Source organism: Nematolebias whitei, chromosome 5 (assembly GCF_014905685.2).
Source record: "Nematolebias whitei isolate Nwh7 chromosome 5, NemWhi1, whole genome shotgun sequence".
In the NCBI taxonomy this organism is placed as follows: Eukaryota; Metazoa; Chordata; class Actinopteri; order Cyprinodontiformes; family Rivulidae; genus Nematolebias; species Nematolebias whitei.
This window is the reverse complement of record NC_056502.1, coordinates 34,287,425-34,308,546: the sequence shown is the minus strand read 5'-3', so window position 1 is coordinate 34,308,546 and position 21,122 is coordinate 34,287,425. Positions and strand designations below refer to the sequence as shown.

The 21,122-nt window shown below is 41.3% G+C and overlaps 1 protein-coding gene across 1 annotated transcript; it reads right to left on the bottom strand.

The window, feature by feature from the left end:
- Nucleotides 1-3,978: 3,978 nt before the first annotated feature.
- Nucleotides 3,979-18,325, bottom strand: gapdhs (glyceraldehyde-3-phosphate dehydrogenase, spermatogenic). Its single transcript, XM_037676423.1, has 11 exons — nt 18,283-18,325; nt 6,993-7,052; nt 6,503-6,599; nt 6,230-6,336; nt 5,702-5,792; nt 5,499-5,617; nt 5,288-5,369; nt 5,060-5,211; nt 4,798-4,960; nt 4,585-4,682; nt 3,979-4,466 (listed from the first exon to the last, which is right to left on the bottom strand). Exons 2-11 carry the CDS (start codon nt 7,019-7,021, stop codon nt 4,397-4,399), a joined length of 1,008 nt encoding a protein of 335 aa, XP_037532351.1. The 5' UTR covers nt 7,022-7,052; nt 18,283-18,325; the 3' UTR covers nt 3,979-4,396.
- Nucleotides 18,326-21,122: the final 2,797 nt, after the last annotated feature.

The following is a 21,122-nucleotide window of genomic DNA, read 5'->3' as shown; positions in this document are numbered from 1 at the left end:
GTAAACACAAAGAGAATTCTAATGACCTGGATGTTGGTCAACACTGTTGTCCCTCCCTCCATCCCTCACTCATTCTTTTCTTCCTTCATTGTGCTCTGGTTTACAGAGGTATCAGGTCCAGGAGAGAAATCCCAGACATGTTTCTTCAGGTCCTCCTGGGACTCCCAACACGTTTATCTGCTCAGGAATTGATCGAGTGGACCTCGGGACGGCCACCAGGATCTGGTCCAAGCACGAACCACTTTTTGGTTCTGAGACGAAAACAAACTGCTTTTTCACACAGGATCTTTGTGCACACCAACAGCTCTAAGAAGATTATTTTAACTACTCTCAGGAACATTGTGACTTCCCTCGGAAGAAAACTGCTCCAGCTCAAAGAGCTTTTAGAACAGGTGTCTCTGAAGGAACGAGTTATCTTCTGAAAAACAGGAGAAATATGTTGTTCACATTATAACATTTCACATTATTTAATCATAATGATTGAAAACAATAATCAAAACCATTCATGTTCACACTTGTTACTTAAATAAGACAAACTACATTAATGATTGTTTTTTCTTTCTTAAAAGCATAAGAAAAATAAGATAAATATTAGTCAGACTGTAGCTGACTCTGTGTCCAAGGACAGTGAATGTGTGAAAAACATCAGACATTAATGAAGTCTAGTGTAACTTTAAATAACACGATTCATGGTGAGTCTGGAAGATGAATAAGGGTCAGGGGTCATAGTTAGAGCAGTGCAGCTTCATGCTACACCAGGTTAGAGTGGATATAAAATCCCTTCGGTGAGTTTTTGGTCTTCTCTGGAGTCTCCTTCAGTGGGATGTGTCTGGAAAACTCCCAGATGTCCAGGAGGAATCCAATGAGATGAGCGAAGCACCTCAGCTGGATCTTTACAAAGTGGAGGAGCAGCAGCTCCACAGAACTCCTCACCTGATTATTAAAGCTGAGCCCAGCCACCCTGCAGAAGAAGCTCATTTCAGACATTTGTATCAAGAAATCAATTATTTTTGTCTTAATCTATGTCTGGTAATCATAGGGTCAGAACACAGAGGAAGCAGTCATTTAATTAATTTTGACAACACTAAGCGATGTATTTTTTTAAATCATTATAGAAATTTTGTTAACAGCTGATTGAGTGCCTCAGAGTTTCAGTGGCAAATGAAGTAACTGCAGCCTGTCTTTGTTTGGACACACCAGAACCTCCTGGTCACCTGAGACGTCATGCGTTTTCATCAGGTTCAATTTCCACCTTTTCTTCAGCAGGCACATCTGAGACTACACTGCTGCTGCTTGCAGCAGCCTAAAAACTCTGAGCTTTAGTTTCTTTCATCTTTTTGATGAAACTTTCCATTCCACCTCTTTCTGCTTGTTTTTTGTTTTTTTATTTTTATCATATACAGTACATATAATAAAGATTACAATGATCATCCTGTGGCACAACTGGTAGAGCTGCTGCCTCTCAGCACACAGGTCCCTGGTTCAAATCCCGGTCCGGGAGCCTTTCTGGGTGGAGTTTGCATGTTCTCTCCGTGCATGCGTGGGTTTTCTCCGGGTGCTCCGGTTTCCTCCCACAGAACAAAAACATGCATGTTAGGCTGATTGGTAACAAAATTGTCTCTAGGTGTGAGAGAGCGAGTGAATGGATGTTTGTCTCGTTTGTCTCCATGTGTCCCTGTGATGGACTGGAGACCTGTCCAGGGTGTCCCCCGCCCCTCACACAGTGATTGCTGGACATGGGCACCGTCGACCCCCGTGACCCAAAATGGAAGAAGCAGGTAAAAGATAATGGATGATCATCCTAATTTAATTTATGATTGACAATGATTGTGATCTTTCCATAATTCTTCAAGGTCCAATCCTGAGCGTTGTCCATGTTCTCCAGATGCTGATATCCATCCATCCCCACTTCTTCCATAGATGCTGTTATGATACTTCATATCATATTACTGTATTTGTAACTTTGTCAGAACTTGAAGTTTGCATGTTCCGTTTGTGTGAAAATACATAATATATTTTACAGTAGACATATTCTATCTTTAGGTTTTATTTTTACTGTCTCAGTCAGTACTCCCGCAGGAGTGGAGTGGAACCATTTAAGGAACATTTGGTGCCACCTACAGTCTTTCTTCTGCTTCTGCAGGACTCAGCCTGACAAATGTAGAAGTATAATTTAAAGTGTTGGAAAGGTCCGACTGGAAATAAATGTTGTTTTTTTTTAATCCCTTAGGTGCAGGTAAACTGGACAGGTGGTTTTGTTTAGCCACATATTTACCCGTGGACTGTTAGTCTGGGTTTAAGTTTTTAATACACTTTAGAGTTTCACACAATAATACAAGTTTTCTGTTTGAAGAGGTCACTGTTCATTGAAAATTTCAAGACTTTTGACTTGTTTCATCACATCAATGATATTATCCACATTTCTGAACAAAGAGTTCAAATGTTGATCCCTTGTATCTCTGTGTTTTCTGCTTCACCTGCATGAATACTGAAAACTAAAATTTATTTAAACCACTGCATTCATGCTTTTGTCTGCTTAACCATCAATTAAATGTGATATTAACGTGTAGATCTGGAAGGTTATTGCACAACTGCTGCCAGAGGAAAAATTTGGTCTGCAGTCCCCCTCAAAAATCGTTCCTGTTCAAAACAAACATGCAGAAAACAAAAAAAAAGAGAATCCGTAAATTTGTCTCAGTATTTAAAAACATTTAGAGAATTTCAAAGACGGTAAAAGTACTGACATTTACAAGTAAGCCTTTCAATCCTAAATGTAAAATATTCACGATTTAACTTGTGCAGTACTTTGAACCAAAGGACTAGCTATTGTCTAAATACTGCCTGGTCAAAAAAAAAAAAAAAGTCATCACCAAAAAAAAAAAAAGTCTCACACTAATTTTGTTGGACCGCCTTTAGCTTTGATTACAGCATGCATTCACTGTGTTGTTGTTTCAATAAACTTCTGTAATGTCACAAGATCTATTTCCATCCAGCGTCACTTTAATTTTTCACCAAGATCTTTCATTGATGACAAGACACTAGTCATGTGTGCATCACTTCACCTGCCTCTCTTCTTACCCTGATGCGCCCATCACTCTGGAACAGGGTAAATCTGGACTCATCAGACCACATGATCTTCTTCCATTGCTCCAGAGTCCAATCTTTATGCTCCCAAGTAAATTGAAGCCTTTTCCCCAGTTAGCCTCACTGGTTAGTGGTTTTCTTCAGGCTACGCAGCTGTTCAGTCCCAATCCCTTGAGTCCCTTCACATTGTGTGTGTGGAAATGTTCTTACTTTCACTGTTAAACACAGCCCTGAGTGCTCCTGTTGTTTTTCTTCCATTTGATTTCACCAAACGTTTAAATGATCGCCGATCAGTCATTCAGGATTTTTTCCCCGGCAACATTTCTGTGCATGACTCTCCCAAGACACATGCATTCTGGTATCAGATGAAATCTTTGCGTACAAGTATACGTGTACAAATACAGCATGACGCAGTAGCATTTCTCAGTGCAGACATGTTGGATTCACTTCTCAAAGTGGAGACTTCAGGAATTAAAAACTGATGACTGATCTGAAATTAAAATGCTTTACATCTTTACGTTGTTTGTATTAGAGTTTAAATGAGTGTAAATGAGTGGTGAACAACTGAAAATGGTTTTAAGAGTTTTTAGTTCAGCTATGCACCGGAGTGTCACAACAGGACATGTGGGAAGAGGTTTGTAAGCTCAAATCATCCAGGTAGATAAATCACAACAAAAAGGTTAAATCATGACTCAACAGGAGAACAAACACATCAATGATGGCTATTTAGAGAAAACATCTGGTTGGCAGGATGCAGACCGCTCAAGTCTTTTGGATGAAAGATGAAACGTTTCTCCCTTAAAGAAACTTGTTCAGATGACGATTTAACCCATTTTGTGATGTGGGGAGAAAAAACAAAAAACAACAGTTTACAAAGAAGCTGGACCACCAGAGTTTTGGATTTTCTCACGTTTTATTTAGTCGTCTCTAACTTTAAGCAGTTACAGTAGGGCTGCCTCTCAGTTTACTCCTTCCACTGGTGACAAAGCTTTTAAAAACACCAACAGTGAAATTAATACAGTAGTTACGATAAGTACTCAGCTGGAACGAGACATCTAACTTGGCAGTGGGAGGTGGAGAGGGGCACACGAACACAAGTACTTTCACCGACCTGTCGCCTCGTCGTCAAAGGAAAAGACAGATGAACTCAGAACAATCAAACACGCTGCTGCTGCCTACATTTACTGTAGGAGAGCTAAGGGTCCAAAAGCTATGACTTGGCTATGGGTGGGGCCTTTTGTAAAAGGTAAGTGAGGGTTTACGATGTTTAGGGGTGGTCCCTTTCCTAACTTCCTTTCGGGGCAGGAAGTGTCTACTCCTTGGAGTGCATGTACAGCAGCAGATCGGCAACACGGCTACTGTAGCCATACTCGTTATCATACCTGCAAAAAAAAAAAAAAAAAAAAAAGACCAGTAAGCCAGTTTCAAAATGCATGCTCTTTTATCAGTCTTGATGGGAACACAAATTTAAAGCTGTTCGCGAGACATCTGAAAACTCACCAGGAAATGAGCTTGACAAAGTTGTCGTTGAGGGAGATGCCAGCACCAGCATCAAAGATGGAGGAGTGAGTGTCACCGATGAAGTCAGAGGACACCACCTGCAAAAGGTAAAGTCAGAAACTCTGTTAAGGCAGCACTTTACTGAGGAAGGCACCCACCAGTCCAGCCTTAAACGCCCCCACCTTCCATTAAAACCAGACACAAAGACTTTACCTGATCCTCAGTGTAACCCAGAATTCCCTTCATGGATCCATGTGCAGCCTTCTTGACAGCCTCCTTAATCCGAGCGTAAGATGCAGGCTTGGACAGACGGCATGTCAGGTCCACAACCGACACGTCGGCCACTGGCACCCTGAACGCCATTCCGGTCAGCTTACTAGAGGACGGAAAGGGACAGATCAGCGTTGTCTGATTTTTACTTCGACACATTTCTCAGTTTTTAGAAACAGAACCAAAGATGAAGCTGCCGTCGTACCCATTGAGCTCAGGAATGACTTTGCCCACTGCCTTGGCGGCACCGGTGGAAGCTGGAATGATGTTCTGGTGGGCACCACGGCCGTCACGCCAGGCCTTGGCGCTGGGCCCGTCCACCGTCTTCTGGGTGGCTGTGTAGGCGTGGACTGTAGTCTACAGGGAGCAGAGTTATGCAGCGTCAAACACAAGCACCTTAAAGGCTCCAACAAACCGTATGAGCAGCAATTACCATGAGAGCCTCCTCAATACCAAAGTTATCATGGATGACTTTGGCCAGGGGGGCCAGGCAGTTGGTGGTACAGGAGGCGTTACTATAAATTGGAAAAAAAAATATATATATATATATATTTGCTACTGAACTAACAAATTCATAAATATTATTTTTTTTTAATACAGCAACATTTAAAAAAATCAGGCTTATGCCAACAAAGAAGAGTTACCTGACGATGGTCATGGAGGAGGGGTCGTATTTGTCCTCGTTGACTCCCATGACAAACATTGGAGCGTCAGGTGATGGGGCAGACACAACCACACGCTGTGCACCACCCTGGATGTGAGACTGTTTGCAACAGAGTAAGAAGAACTCAGGTCAGAAACCAGACTGTCCTCTGAACTCTGTGTGTGTATGTGAGAGATTACGTACAGAGGCTTTCTCCACACTCAGGAAGACTCCGGTGGACTCGACAACATATTTGGCTCCAGCACTGCCCCAGGGGATCTCAGCGGGCTTCATGCTAAAGGCAAAAAAGTTAAAAATAAACAGTTAAAGTTTCCAAATACAGCACAAATTAGTACAACCAAGAGATAACCGATGGAAATCTCATGATGGTGTTGGTCCTACTCATACTGCATATCGTTTCCAATTTATTGTGCAGACCCTGGATAAGTGAACAAATATGCAGTTCTGACTGTGCTAAATGTAGGAATGTCTCTTCAGTAAGCATCCTTTTTGTTGATTTACGAATTATCAGAGCAGACACCGTACAATGAACTAAAACAACAACTGCCACAGACGGTGGACAGGATCTTTATCAGAGAGAAGCCTCGTGAAGCAGAAAGCTCATTCCACTGCCAGGAATTCAGTCCTGGCTGGGATGAAAGATTTATAGAACAAAGTAGAAAAGTCAACTAAAAATGTACAAGACATGACTGGACTGACTGGATCACGTACCACTGGAAAACTGAGATGCCATGACCATCGACGATAAGCTTGCTGTCATCGTGGGAGACCTCGCCATCATAACGGCCGTGAGTGGAGTCATACTTGAACATGTAGACCTAGAACAGTGTGGGAAAGAAATAACAGATCAATTTGAACCGTTCGGATGACGTTTAGTTATCAGAAAACTGTCTGGGCTAGTTTTAGCTGTTTTCAGACGCCATGGTACTGTGTGGTTACAAATATACTGCCTACTACATGTAAAAATACACTGAAAGTTCTCACCATGTACTTCAAGTCAATGAAGGGGTCGTTGATGGCTACGACTTTGATGCCTTTCTGGAGGCAAGCCCTCAGAACCAGGCGACCAATGCGCCCAAAGCTGCAGACACATGAAGACAGATATTACAACAAAAAAAAAAGACAGCGGGTCCAGCTGCCTGTTGGTGTGATTGTGAACTTGATGCAGAACATAGTTTGATACAGGTAATGCTCTGGCCAACTTGGAATTATTGCAGAATAATTAGGAATTACATGGTAATCTACAAGAAGAAGCTGCTAAAGCAACCATAAAAAAAACTTTTTTTTTTGGGTGGTGTCCATTTGCGTTCTGACAGAAACCCATTTCACTTAAAAAAAAAAAAAAAACAGCGGATATGATTCATCCATCCAATGATGAATCCCCTTTCTAGTGTCCATCTCTAGCAGCCACCATGTGATTGAAAAGTAACCCCCCCCCCCCCCCCCCAGTCTCAACACTGAGGGTCTGACTCACCCATTGATTCCAACACAGAGGTCCGACATGGTTGTTGTAGCTTAGAGAGTGTGGAGATACCTGTAAAAAAAACAGCAGAAGCAACATATGATTCAACAAACTAATGATGTAAACTAACCTGCAATGGAAACAGCTTGAACACGTCAGGTGTGATAATCAGTTTCTTTATTGTCATTCGCACCTCATGTGGTGGAGCGAAATTATGTACACAGGGTCCCTTAATACACAAGTTATAGGTGAGGGCTTGACATGAAAGGATCTACTTTAAGAACTGGAGTTAGCTTTAACGAGACCAGTTAAAGTTGGACTGGTTAGGCATACCATTTCTATTTTCAGATAAAATACAAAGCATTAAAATGAAGCCAACAGAACTAAAGAGAGCAGGTAGAGCCACAACTTCAAGTGTCCTTTGACCTGGTCTCTTTTTAAAATCATAGCATCACATTTAATGAGTAAAATATTTCTAATCAGACATGCAGAGGGGACACAGATTGTCTCACATTTAAAATACCCTCAGGGCAACCTCACAAAGATTTAAAATGTCACAGCAGCAATTTCATATTCTGTGGAATTAGATGGAAAGATGTGAACAAAAATTCATTTAATTAATTTGTTGATAGAGAAGCATCCATTCATTTAATTTTACTGACAATTTTAAACATCTTATGGTTTAAGTAACTTGAGCAGAGGAAGTAGAAGTGCCTGTGATGCAATGGTGAGCAGAAGTAGCAATCAGCCACAAGGTGGGGCTGAACACATACAAGGTGCAATTCTGTACTTCAGTGGAAAAACACAGGCTGTCAGACGTGGTGAACTGACTGCAGCTGAAGTGTTGCACCATGCAGGAACATGTTGAGAAAACAATGAAATAAGGGTGGGAGAAAGTAAGTGAGGAAACAGGAACACACCTGTTATGGAGTGAATGACCTGCTTTTCATACTGCACAAGTTCAAACACCTTCTGCTTTGAGATAAACGAGACACTGATGATCAATCCGTGTTTGATACAACTAATGAAGTTATTACCCAATTAGTTCTTTGTTAGCTGAACTAGTAAATGGTTAATCCCCGTCTGGCAGGATGTTTAGCTTCCTAAATTTACAGTGACGCATGCAAGGCTCTGTGATAGTTAAGCTAGTGTAGCTTATAGTAAAGGAGATGGCGTGGTCTGAACATGCACGTTGAAGGAAACCGCCACTGTCCTTGAAAATGGCTCCCTGTCAATATAAACTAGTGTAATCTCCTAATCTGTCGAGTTTGTGAATCTCTCAAAGGAGCATCTGGGACAGGTCGTTACTCAGGTGAAATGCATTGTGGGAGCACTTAAAATAAACTGCAGGGGTTAACAAGATTAGAAAACGTCAACTGCGTCCACAACTCCACTCAACGACGTGCATGAATAAACCTTAAAGCTAACTGAAACCAAGTTTACATAAATACATTTAGTGAACCGTCTGTTGTAAACTAAACTCACTGAGCTCAACTGGCTCAGCCCAAAACATTTTCTGTGCTGCCTTTGTGTTCTGAATTCATTACAGGTAGAGCAGCCACGTCATGCAGGCAGCAGCAGCATCTATAAACACAAGGTCAGTAAAGGACAGTGTGTGTAGTATGACTCTGCAGTTTCTCACATTTCTGGTTCGTGCGTGTTCAGAAAATTTTACTGTTCCCATGTATGGGAGTACAAGCTCCTCTGCTCAGTCTCTTCTTCCCTGCAGGCACAGTTTCTCAAACACATCAGTTTCTCTTCAGAGCAGCAGGCCTGGGTTCCCTACAACAAAATGGCTGCCTCACCAAATGACACTACAGAATGGTCCATTCTGCGTTTCTAAACCAGGTGGAAGTTTCCACTTAAACGTGCAGGCCAATGAGACAAATCGTGTAGAAGAGAAGCTTCATTGTGCCTCCAGATGTGGAAAAATTCATAATTTAATGTTGGGCAAACATACTGGGCAGATAATACTTGTATAACTCAAACACAAAGTCATTTGCACCAAAACATTCCTCTTCAGATTTTTTTTCGTGGCCCTGCAGCAGAGGAGGAAGACATTTGATATATTGTTACTCAAAACAATTCAGATTTTCACACATGGCTAGTTCAGTCAGGAGGTGCTGAGCAGCAGATTAAGGCTCAGATTCAAGACAAGACGGAGGTTGTGGTTTTTGGACCGGAGCATCTTTGGAATAAATGTTGCCGTCTTTCACTTTCTCTGGATCACATTAATCTGGCCTTCAGTTCTAATGTTAAAAACCTTGGTGCCATTTATGATCAGGACAAGTCTTTTAACCCCCACATTTAAAAAAAATGTTTCCCCTACACTTGCATAATTTCCCTAAGATTAGAAACCTATTGTCCAACAATGATGCAGAAAAACTGATCTATGCATATATCGTGTCTAGGTTGGACTACTGCAGTAGTCTGTCATCAGTATTTAACTGTGAATGTTTCTGTTCAGTGTCCTGAGACAACTTCTGTTGTGACTTATAAAAAAATCTCATATCCAGCAAACGGATTTTAACAAAAAACTCTTGAGCCATTTTTAGGAAAAGGATTAAATATAACCACAACAGCTTAACAACCATAACCCAAAAACTGTGTGCACAGACCAGAAACATGCATGTTAGGCTGCCTTCAGACCTAGGCCTCCCTTGCAAGAGTGATCTGTGATCTTAGTGGGATTAGTCTGGTTAAATAAAGTTTAATAAATTGGAAAATTCAAAAAAGTTCAAGACAAAAACAATAACTAAAGTAACAAAAGTGTCCCTAGTGAGAGAGTGAATGGTTGATTTGTCTCCATATGTGTCCCTGTGATGGACTGGAGACCTGTTCTGGGTGTACCCCGCCTCTCGTACAGTGATGGCTGGACATGGGCACCTGTGACCTAAAAAAGGAAGAAGCGTGTAAAGATAATGAATGGATGGATGTCTCTGCTCCTCCTAGCTCTTCAATGGAAAACAAACCTTGTTGTGGTAGTCCATGGTAGAGCAGCCATTTTATGTCTACCCTGCTGTGACACGCATTGTGGCAGTGCAATGAAAGACCTCGGCTCAGAGACAGGATTGTGCAGAAGAGTCAGCAGACTGTTGCATCCTGCTGCCACTCACTAAAACGGACGACGAGGTACACATTTTCCAGCTCAGTTCTACGTTTTACTGCTTTAACAAACCTGTCAGAGGTTCCACAAGTACAGAAGGATAATCAGAATGACCCAAGATGGATCTAATAAAACTTGGAAAAAGAATGATGTTGAAGGATGGGAAAAATTTAAAGCTTTTTCCATCCCTTCCCCCACACCAACACTCAACCATTAGTTCTCACAGTTACCCATGACACCCACCCCCACCACATCAGAATACGAAGGCACTTAAAAAAACCTTCAACCCAGTTTATGCACCAGTGATCTCCTGGAAAAAGTATAGATTTTCCAGTGTTTATTGTAAAAATTGTTAAACGTTCATGCAGTATGCTCCTGTGTGCCATGAAGTTGGGTAGCATTAGTGCCGAAACTGGTCTACGTGTAAAGGTAAGCCGCCTTTGAGGCTCAGTTATGTGATAAAATGATGACATCTGGTCTGTGCGGCCACCAGGACAAAGACCGGTTTATTACAAAGGGAACATGGATGATGATGCACAGCAACTTTGTGGTTAACTTGTTTTTTTTTTCAAGTAAATACAAAAGAGAATTACTTAACACAGTTAATTCACCATGTTTTGAAAACTATGTTTAGCTTCACGTCAATGCAGCTGAGATCTGCTTCATGCCCTTTTTTGGTTAAAAATCAGTCAAGAGGCAGCATAAAGAGACTGCACCTACCATACCCACCAGCCTCCAACCTGATCATTAAAACTCAACGACCCTGCTCAGCATCAGCCTCCACTTTTACCCTTTAGTTTTAGGACAACCTCCCCTCCCCCTGAGCTTCAACCCATTTTCCTCTCACAATAACCACTGCGGATACACTAGAAAGGGTCACTGTGGTAATGATAACTCAGTTGCATCGGGTGATAATACTAAAAATTAATGCAAGAATTTTTTTTAAATCATACATCTGCTAACAATTCTCTGAAACTGAAGTTTCTTTTTACTTCAATTTCTAAAATGTTAGGCAATATCGTCTCCCGGAAGCGTTTCAAATGTGATATGGGTCACCTATTGCAGATCCTAGACTTGTTTAACATGATTTACTGAAGAAGCTTTCGGATGAAAGAAAACGTTTCTACTTTTTTTGTTTCTTGAACCCGTTTAGAGAACCTGACTTAACTTTTTTAAGTTAAAGTACTTTTTTTCTTCTTAAGATTTGTCTACCTGGGTTATTGAGCATGCATCAGGAAACATGATTTACTGTTTAGTCTTGTCTGACGTGAACCATTCCAGACTTAACGGTTTAAATAACCAAGTTTTCTAGTCAAAAGACTAAAAGTTTAGACAAAGCTGCATGGTCATTCTTCTGAGGAGCGATTAGTAAAATGTCCACGTCATCTATCCTGACTTCACGTCAGCACTACGCCCATCCCCCGGCCTCCAACCTTCAGATGCCTTTCTTTCAGTTTGCAGGCCTTCTTCACAACTTCCTGTCACACCCCTCTTCTCTTCAATTCCCTAGTGTTTTTCCACTGCAGTGGGTCGATTGACTGCAGACTACCCAATGTCTTCTCTTGCAGGCCTTCTAGAAAAGGGACCTTGTACATTTTCTTTGTGCAACAAAAATATTTTGGGCTAAACCGTTTCGATCTCTTCCTCTTTGACAATGTACCTACATACATAGACTCACTCAGATCTCTTAACTGTGTGACAAGAGAATTTGGAAAGGAGATGTGAGAAGAGGTAAACCACGAAAACAGCAGAGCATACACAAAAAGGTGGAATCTGAACCTTTCTACCATCTGCACCTCAGAGGACGACCGCTGACAAAAAGGTCAGATTCAGTTTCAAAGAGGACAGATTCGATTCATTCAGGTCTCTGGAAACAGATCTGCAATAAAAAGATGCTCAGTTTGGCTGAAGAAACTTTCAACAGCAACAGTAGATTAACATAAAACTAAGATTACCAAGTTCCAATCTGCATTCTTTGGTACTGTCAGTTTAATGAAGTCTGACTGTGACAATCACAACTAAATGAGGTGATCTGTACATACAGATCAATTTAAAACCTGCCTCTAAGGCGGTGTACCTCCTCTCCTAAACGTGGTGACAATAGACTATATGCCACGGGTAGTGGTGACGTACTTCCGTTAAAATTTCAGAAGGGTCCATCACTTCCGGCTCCTATCCACTGCAGTTGTTTTTAGCATAAGCTACTAGTAGTAACCATGAAAAAGACTCAAAACGGAAAGCGTCTGCGATCTACTGGCACTGCAAGTCAGTTCTGTTGTGTGCCGTTGTGTCCACTAACCAGTAGGTACAATAGAGTAGTTAGTTTTTTCCATTTTCCTGCCGATGAGGAGTTAAGGCGACAATGGACCGTGGCTATCCGCAGGGAAAACTTAGCTTTAAAAGTTCACACCCGCGTTTGTAGTCGGCATTTCAAACCTGAGGACATTCAAGAGCCAGGATCTGAAAAGGGAAGACGGATGTTAAAAAAGGGAGCTGTACCTGCTTTGTTTGAATGGAATAATTACTCCCTTCCACCTCCAAGACCCGCGGTTATGCTGCTAGTCCAGACCCTGCAGTTGTGGATTCAGTGCTGGAGGAAAATAATCATCTCCGGGAGGAAGTCCGCCAGCTACGGGAACAGGTTGAGAGCCTGACGCTGAGGCAGCGATTCGGCATTCACCGTTTTGCATCCTCCGACAAGGACATTAGATTCTTCACAAGGTAGGTGTGTGTGTGTGTGTGTGTGTGTGTGTGTGTGTGTGTGTGTGTGTGTGTGTGTGTGAGGAGGGGGATGCGCGCGCGTTTGTGTTACACAGAGTATAAAATTATTTTAGAAAACCTTTTCACGAGTTATATGCTAAAGCGAAAAATTCAGTTTGAATTAAGTTCGCTCTCTCTCTGTCTCTCTCTATATTTAATGTGTGTGTCTATGTGCCTAGGTATATTATTTGTGTGTATGTATACATTTAATTTATTTTAATTTTTTGTGTTCATTTCATACTTAAAGCCCCAAAAAAACAATTTACAAAACCACATGAAAAAAATACATAAAATGAAAGGTAGCAGAAGAAATAATCTTATCATATCAGCCCCTTCTTTAAAACAAAATTAACTCAAAATATCAATTCAAACAACAGTCATCTATGAATAATGTAACATGACAAATAACTAATACCAATCTTCCATATAAGTATTTATATTCTAAATTAATTACAGTATTACAGCACAGTGCCTGGGGTTGAATTTATTTTTAAGTATGCTGTGTAGTTTAACATGGACACTAATTGTTATGGTATGTTTTTTCTTCAGGTTTGCATCATATGACCTTCTGATGCATTTCTGGGGCATGATTGAGCCCTCTCTGCCATCCATGGTCAGTGTTCGCCAAGGACAGAGAGGAACTGCCCTCGACTCCACTCCATCAACTTGTACTTTGCAGCCCATCGATGAGTTTTTCATGTTTTTAAATTACCTTGCCCTTGGATCCAAGCAACGTGATCTTGCTGACCGGTACGGTGTCCATCAGTCCACTGTCAGCAGGATCATCACAACATGGAGCAACTTTTTATTTACAGTCTTAGGTTCAATTAGGATCTGGATACCGGAGGAACATATACGAAAACATCTACCGGCAGACTTCAAACACTACCCTGACACTACAGTCATCCTTGACTGCACTGAGCTGAGGTGTCAGTGCCCATCTTCCCCTCTCCTCCAGAGTGAGGTGTTTTCATCTTATAAATCCCACTGCACTCTGAAAGGGCTGATTGGGATTGCACCTCATGGGGCAGTGACATTCATCTCTGGACTGTATGCCGGGTCTATCAGTGACAAGCAGATCACACGTGAATCTGGTCTCATCACGCTGTTAAAACCAGGGATGGCTGTTATGGTGGACAGGGGCTTTCTTATTGATGACATTGTTCCCTGCAAAGTTTACAGGCCAGCATTTCTCTCTGGTAGGTCTCAGATGTCTGCAGTGGAAGTTAGAGAGACCCAGGCCATAGCACGCCTCAGGGTGCATGTGGAGCGCCTCATTCGCCGAGTCAAAGAGCACAAGTTACTTGACTCTGAAATTCCCCTAGGTGCTTTTGGGAGAATCAACCAACTGTTCACTGTTGCTTGTCTACTCACAAATTATGAAAATGGCCCACTAGTAAAGGCCTGGGCAAAGAAGCCTGACATCTGAGTAACAGCAACAAAATATGCTGTATATCTATGTTTGATTTTGTTTTTTTGTACTTACAATAAAATTAAATCACTGTCCTAAATATTTCAATTTCTCTGAACTTTTTCCATTAAATCAGTTCTTTTATAACATTTTTCATATAAGTCAAGCCATCAAGTGGGATATTGAAATACAGTACTAATAAAACTGAAATGAAAAAAATTATTTTATTTTATTTTTTTTTTCAAAAAATGCCACTCATCTAGTGAATGCAAACTGTTGAAACAGAAAAACACAGTTCACAAAGAGGGTATGATTATAACAGCCTAATAGCTAATTTCAAACAGAATAAATTGTATCTGACCTTAAAGAGAAATACATAAATCTAACTGCTTAAAAATAATATAAATGGAAGGAACATGACACAAGTATTAACAGTATTTTCAATCATATATGCAAAGGTTAAAATTTGACTATGTTACCTTTAATTTGCCAGGCAAGCGCTGAGGTAAAAATAAAAAAAGAAATGGTCAACCTTTTGTTTTATGGTTTGCAGTACTTGCATGTCACGGGGAACCCTCTCAATAAACATGTCATTTTCTGTGTAAATGACAAAGTCACACCAGTCACACCCTGAAATTAGCATTTGTCCCTGGATTTGCCAGTAATATGGGTGTGTACGTTTGAGTGCCTGCCTACCATCCCTAATCATTATGTAAGAGGACGTGTTGGTGTGGACGGGTCCTGGGAACTACCTTTGCTGGCAGCTGATATGACAGAACACTTCCCTCTTGTACTGGACCAAACAAAGAGTCAACAAGAGGGACATCGTTGGAGACAGCCATTGTGGTGATCATTGGCGCTTCTTCAGCTGGAAGTCCCCGGTACACATCCTGTATCCTTAGGGTCGAGATGAGTGGAAGAGGGCTGGTAGTGCCTTTATACAAGTTGCTTCTGTTGAGAAAAATAAAAATTTGTCATAAACAAGACATTAATAGGCAAATGATGAAATTTATACTAAATAAAGCCTATGTTATTGTATTTTAGGCAATAAAGTTATTGTCTTGTTTAAAAACGAAGTTTTATTAGTTACTTATTTGCATTTTTAACCTATCTCTGGCATAGTACAACATAAGCTTAAGTACCATACCATAACATTTTATGTATAAAGCACATAAAACAGCAAAACATGCACTTTTTGTGCATGTGTTGTGATAGTAAATTTAATGAGTTTTTAAAAATGTGTGTGTGTGTTTGTGCATGTGTCTGTGTTCTTTAAATTAAAACAAACCTAATTCCTTCAAAGATTTTCCTCTCTCTTGGTTTTGCTGACAGGACGACCATGTCCTTAACTGGACCAGGTTTTATGCCCTGCATCCAAAAACAACATTGATGTAAATACAGTATTGAACTATAATTCATAAGCAGGAATAAAGAGTCATCAATATGTAGTTACCATTGTCCTCGGTTTATGCCACTTCTGTTCGGTGTCTGTGCAGCTTAGGACTGGAGGAACAGCTGGAAGCTTCAACTGGGAGTAGTGAGCCGTCTGGAAAAGCAGAGCTGCCACATGGCTGCACAGGACTGTACCTGCCACACAGGTGCACTGGCATCCCTGAAACTCCACCGGCTTTGATTCCCTCAGCACCATCTGTGTACAATACCAAATATTTCAGAGACCAAAAAGTACCAACTGTAAATGCTATTATAAAAAGACAACCGTAATTATCAAAGTCCTACTAGCTTCTTAAAACACAGCCCTGTAGAGAACATGTCGGGTGCTTTTGACTTACACTCAAACAGTGGGGCTTCTGGCTTTTCCTCATTGACTGGAAACACTCAGCCCTAACTGTTACTTCTCCTGCCTCCTTGTTTGAAACTAATATTTGGGTTAATCAGAAAAATTGTACAGACAACACACATTTACTCAACAATTTAGCAAGGTTAGCTACGTTAGCTGTGTTAGATGTAGCCTGCATGAGGCAGTTCGGTGAACTGAAAAAAAAATACCGACTTACCTTCGTACTTATTTATGTAGTTGGACACATAAAGCTTGAATCCTTTGTCCTTTTTAGATGTGGGCGCTTTCGAGAAAGTCTGAATAATTCTGTAGACATCATTAACAGATATTGTTGGCAAGTCCTGCAGTGATCGAGTGAAAAACGCCATCACTAACACTGTGTTGACAGCAAACAGGAAGTGCGCAGCCCTTCTGAAAAATGCGGAAGTGCTAGAACGGAAGTCCGTGGCATATAGTCTATTATGCAGAGTGCAGAGTCATTCTGCGGGTGGTTCCCCCTGCACTGCTTATTCATAATGACTAGTCTAGAAGTGAGTAAGAGGTGGACTCAACTGCAGCACTGAGCCATCCACACCACTTTTTGAAGGAAACTTAATTTCAAAATAAGTCACAACCACATCTGGAAGAATGAATGAGTCAAGTATGTAAATGAGTCTTTACTCAAAATGGTGGCAAAAGTACCCAATGCAGCTCACCAATCTGATCTGATTTTCAGGTCCAAGGCCAACAAAGCACCACAGAAATTTAAAAGGTTTAATTGTCTTGATAAAAATGTTACAGTATCTTCATAGCAAGAAGCTGGTGAGGGTTGTTCCTAAAGGTGTGGTCTCACTGCAGGAATAATGGCCCATGTGCGTTTCTGCTAGTCTCTAGCTAACCTCATTGGCTACCAGGCTGCGCAGGTGAGCATCAGATCAGTCATAATGTTCAGTTGATTGTTGGAATGAACATACATGCATGTTTTATATATAGACATGTATGACTGATTATTTAAATACCATCACAGGACCTCAAAAAACAACCGGTTACCCTGAAGCAGCTCCAGCTGCTAATGAGAAGCTAAAGCCCCATGTGACCTTCAGCTACCTGAGGTGGAGTTTTCTGTCTGCAGCCTGTAAAATACACATTGAATATTTAAAACTCAGATTGAGATTAAAGTTGCAGCGTTGATTATCATGAGGGGAGCAGCTCTGGGCCTGCAGCGCCCTTCATCAGCTGCAGTGATGACCTTCATCCAGACATGGCTGCATCCAGGCTGGAAGCTGCCACAAGATGGAAGAGGTTTGAATATATCCTAAACTCATTTCATTCCGTCAGTTATATTCGATGTAAGTGTGGCCCAGTTTTTTTTTTTTTAAATAAAAACAAGGCCTTGATTGCATCAACAGGTCGGCCGAGTCAAACTGCGGCAGAATCCTGCGCCACCACTGCGCCACATCTCTGCCCTTCGACGAGTCACGAGAACATGGACGGTTTCCTCTCGTCCTTCCTGAGCTCTTGTTCCTGCTGCTCGCACTTGGCTCTCATTTGTGCTTTTACTTCCCATTATAAAAACAGCTCGTCTCTGACCGCCGTCAGACATGATGACGAAGAGCACGTAGCTTCATCACAGCTCGATGAAAAAAAAAAAAAAAAGAGCAGGAATGCCGAAAAGCATTGTGGGATATCCACGTAACGATTTATTGCCGAATATTTTAACGGTTATTAACATGGCAGGTCTACATTTCCCCAGGATAACAATATGGAGTTTTCTGAGCTACTTCCGCAAAAAGGATGTCGTTTCCCGCTCAATTAATCCGCAGTTCGGCTTCAAATGAACAGATTAAACCGAGTGTCCCTCTTCCTACGGAGAGCATTTCTAAAATTTGTTCATTTTAGAGCCTTATTTGAGCATGAGAAGACACCGAGCTTCCCATTACCGCTTCTCATTTCTCTTCCTGTAGCTTAAAAAGTATTCTACCAACGGGTCCAAATAAGAGAAGATAAAGTCAGTAATGTTATGTCTCTGTTTTCTACTTCCGGCAGGTTTAACCTTGAATGGGGGATGGAGATCAAATTCGACGCCCACTTCGGCCGCGAACAACCTTTTGTTTCATGGACAAACTGGCCGAGTTTTACACTGAATTAATAAGATTTAAAACAATATCGTCGGTAAGCTCTCAGTGTATAAACCTGTGGGAAGTCCTAGACGTTATAGGCCTGAACACAGACGCTAAATCCGCCTTACCTCAACGCTGATGCTCGTTCGCTGCGTGTGCGCAGACTGCAGGGCGGGCTTTAATTTTTATACGTGACTAGCCCGGTTACCCTAGCGACGTGACGTCACACCCTCCTCCACTGGAGTGAACCATTCTGGACGAGGGACTAGTCACGAGCTCTCAGCGGCTGCCATGGTAACCAGGGGGACGAACCAAGCCTCGTTTTTACTTCCTCAGCAGGCCTCACGCGCTGTTTCTTTAATAAAATACAATTTAATAACCGTAAAGAAGAACAGATAAGTGATGGCACACTGTTAACACACAACTTGGTACATCCCACAGGACAGGCTCAGGAAACCGGCTGGAGTTTACAACTCACTGTGATAAAACCAAGGATGTGGGACTCAGACTGTGGCGGGACTGGACCACACAGAGCAGATATGTGAAAATGCAGTTCAGACATTTTGAAGTGGTGTTCTGTAACATTTACAAGCTTTAACTTTGTGACAAGCTGACGGCTGATTAGAACACAGCCAAGTCACAAACAGTCCTTCTTCATCAATCTCCAAAGTTTTACATTACTTTATTATTCACAAGGGACCTATGCTCATTTAAAATTAAAGATACTGGCAGCAGCAACTAGCTGGAGTTCTTGTCCTTGAAGATGTGATGTTCAAGAACAGCCAAAATCTTTAGTACTCTTTAAATTTAACGGTGAGTCACAGGCAGTTGGGAGCTGTTCTTTTTTGTCATGGTGTTATTCAGATTTAAACAAGCACACACTCCTCTGCATAAAAAATTAATGCTCCATAATCCTGGTAAAAAAAAAAATCCTACAAAGTTCAGTCAGGTCATCATGTTGAGATGTTTCATCCTTCAGACAAAGGACTTCATCAATCCGAGGAGCCACAAACACACTCAGTCCCACAAGCAGCACACTCCCTAGTGGACCAACCAGTTTGCTGGTAATAAGATGGTTTCTGGGTCCCGCCCTCTCCCCAGACAACTCCCAGCCATAGCCAAAGTGATTTTTTTTTTACCTGGATTATTGAGCATGAACTTTGATGTTTTGAACAACTTTAGCTATGGCTGCCTCAGAGGAGTCGACGGGATCCAGAAAACATCTTATCACCAGAAAACTGGTTAGTCCACTATGGGAGTGTGCTGCTTGTGGGACTGAGTTTGTTTGTGGCTCCTCGGACTGATGAAGTCCTTTGGATGAAGGACAAAACGTTTCAACAAAAAAAACAAAGAAATCATCCAGACGACCTGACTGAAGTTTGTTGGACACACACCTCTGCTTTCCCACTGAGACAAAGAAGAACGGGCAAAGATCAGCAGGTGTTGTGATGGGCGAACATGCACTCATGAGGGGAGGGGGTCTTGACAGGTACGTTGTCAGGACATCTTGGCCATGGCAGTACGTAACTACATATTACATATGTCAGTGGCAACATCATGTGAATAATCATTTAAAAGGTTGACTCCTGCAGGAAGTTCCTATCTGCATAGAAGGTGCTACAGCTAGCTGCTACTGATACTTCTTACACCTATACACCTATCCTATCTCATTGGTCCTGTCTAGTTGTGTTTCTCCAAACAGAAACTATTCAAGAGCAACAGGTAAAATGTTTATTGTGCATAACCTCAAAATGTCCTAATATCCCTTTAAGAGGCCTTATTTAAAAGTTTTCCTCTCCAGTAATTGAATGATGAAACTAATGTGTTCTGGTGCTTCTCTAAAATCTCCTCCTCTTCCTCTCTCCTCCCTCAGTGTCTCACCACGTCAGACTGTGTGTACGTGAGGCAGGACGCGTGCAGAGATGTAATGTGGGAAATCCCTGCACTGCAGTGAGATGACTAATGCAGCACGTGGGGAACATCCGCTTTCATCATCTCACGCTGCAGAGGATTTCCTCATGCTGGTCCTCCTCAGAGGACACGGATCTCGAGAGTTTACTCATCAAAAATAAATAGCTGTTGAAAATTAAAATATGTTGTGACGTTTTGCTGAGCAGCTTTATTCTTTTATTTCTATAATTTTAGGTCCCTGCAGAGTAACCAAAGGCACAGAGTGCAAACAACACCGCCATCTGCTGGACAAATAGCCATCCTGCACACATATTTTATTTGCAGATTTGCTGTCACATAAAAGTTTAATAAGAAAGGCTGAAAAGAAGCAGTTTCTTTTTTTTTTAACAGTTAAACTTTTTTTTTTAACGAGATTTCATTCTAACAAGAAAACAGGAAGGTGTTTTGTCATAGCCAGATTCATTCAGTTTTATGGTCATTTAGCTGAAATCTTGTGTTTTCCATAATGTATTTGAGCTCCAGTTTAGCATTTACAATAAATACAATCTGAATTTCAATCTTTTTAAGCAAGTCATGATGAGCCCAGTGTCTCCACTAAGTTTCTGGCCCTTGGGGCGTAACAAGACAAATAATTAAAGTTTATATATTGCTTTTAATAATAGCATTAAATTCATTTTTTCAACCAGAACAACATAAGTAGAACACTGAAATACATAAAACTTCCTTTTTTCCTTATAACTTTGACAGTTTACTTACAAATACGCAGTTTTTCCTCAGTGCAGTGTATTCTTCAGGGCTTCTCAAAGAAAGTCTGTGTGTTCAATTCAGTTTCATGTATATATAGCGCCAAGTCACAACAGAAGTCATCTCATGGCACTAAACAGAAACATTCATATGTAAAAATAATAATTTAACATTATTTATCTGAGGAGCAGACTGTTTTGAATTAAATTCCGTCACAGAACTCTCACCTTGAGCAAATATGAAGGTGACAGTGGGAAGGAGAAACTCCCTCATGAGGAAGAAACCTTTAGCAGAACCAGGCTCAGGACAAGCG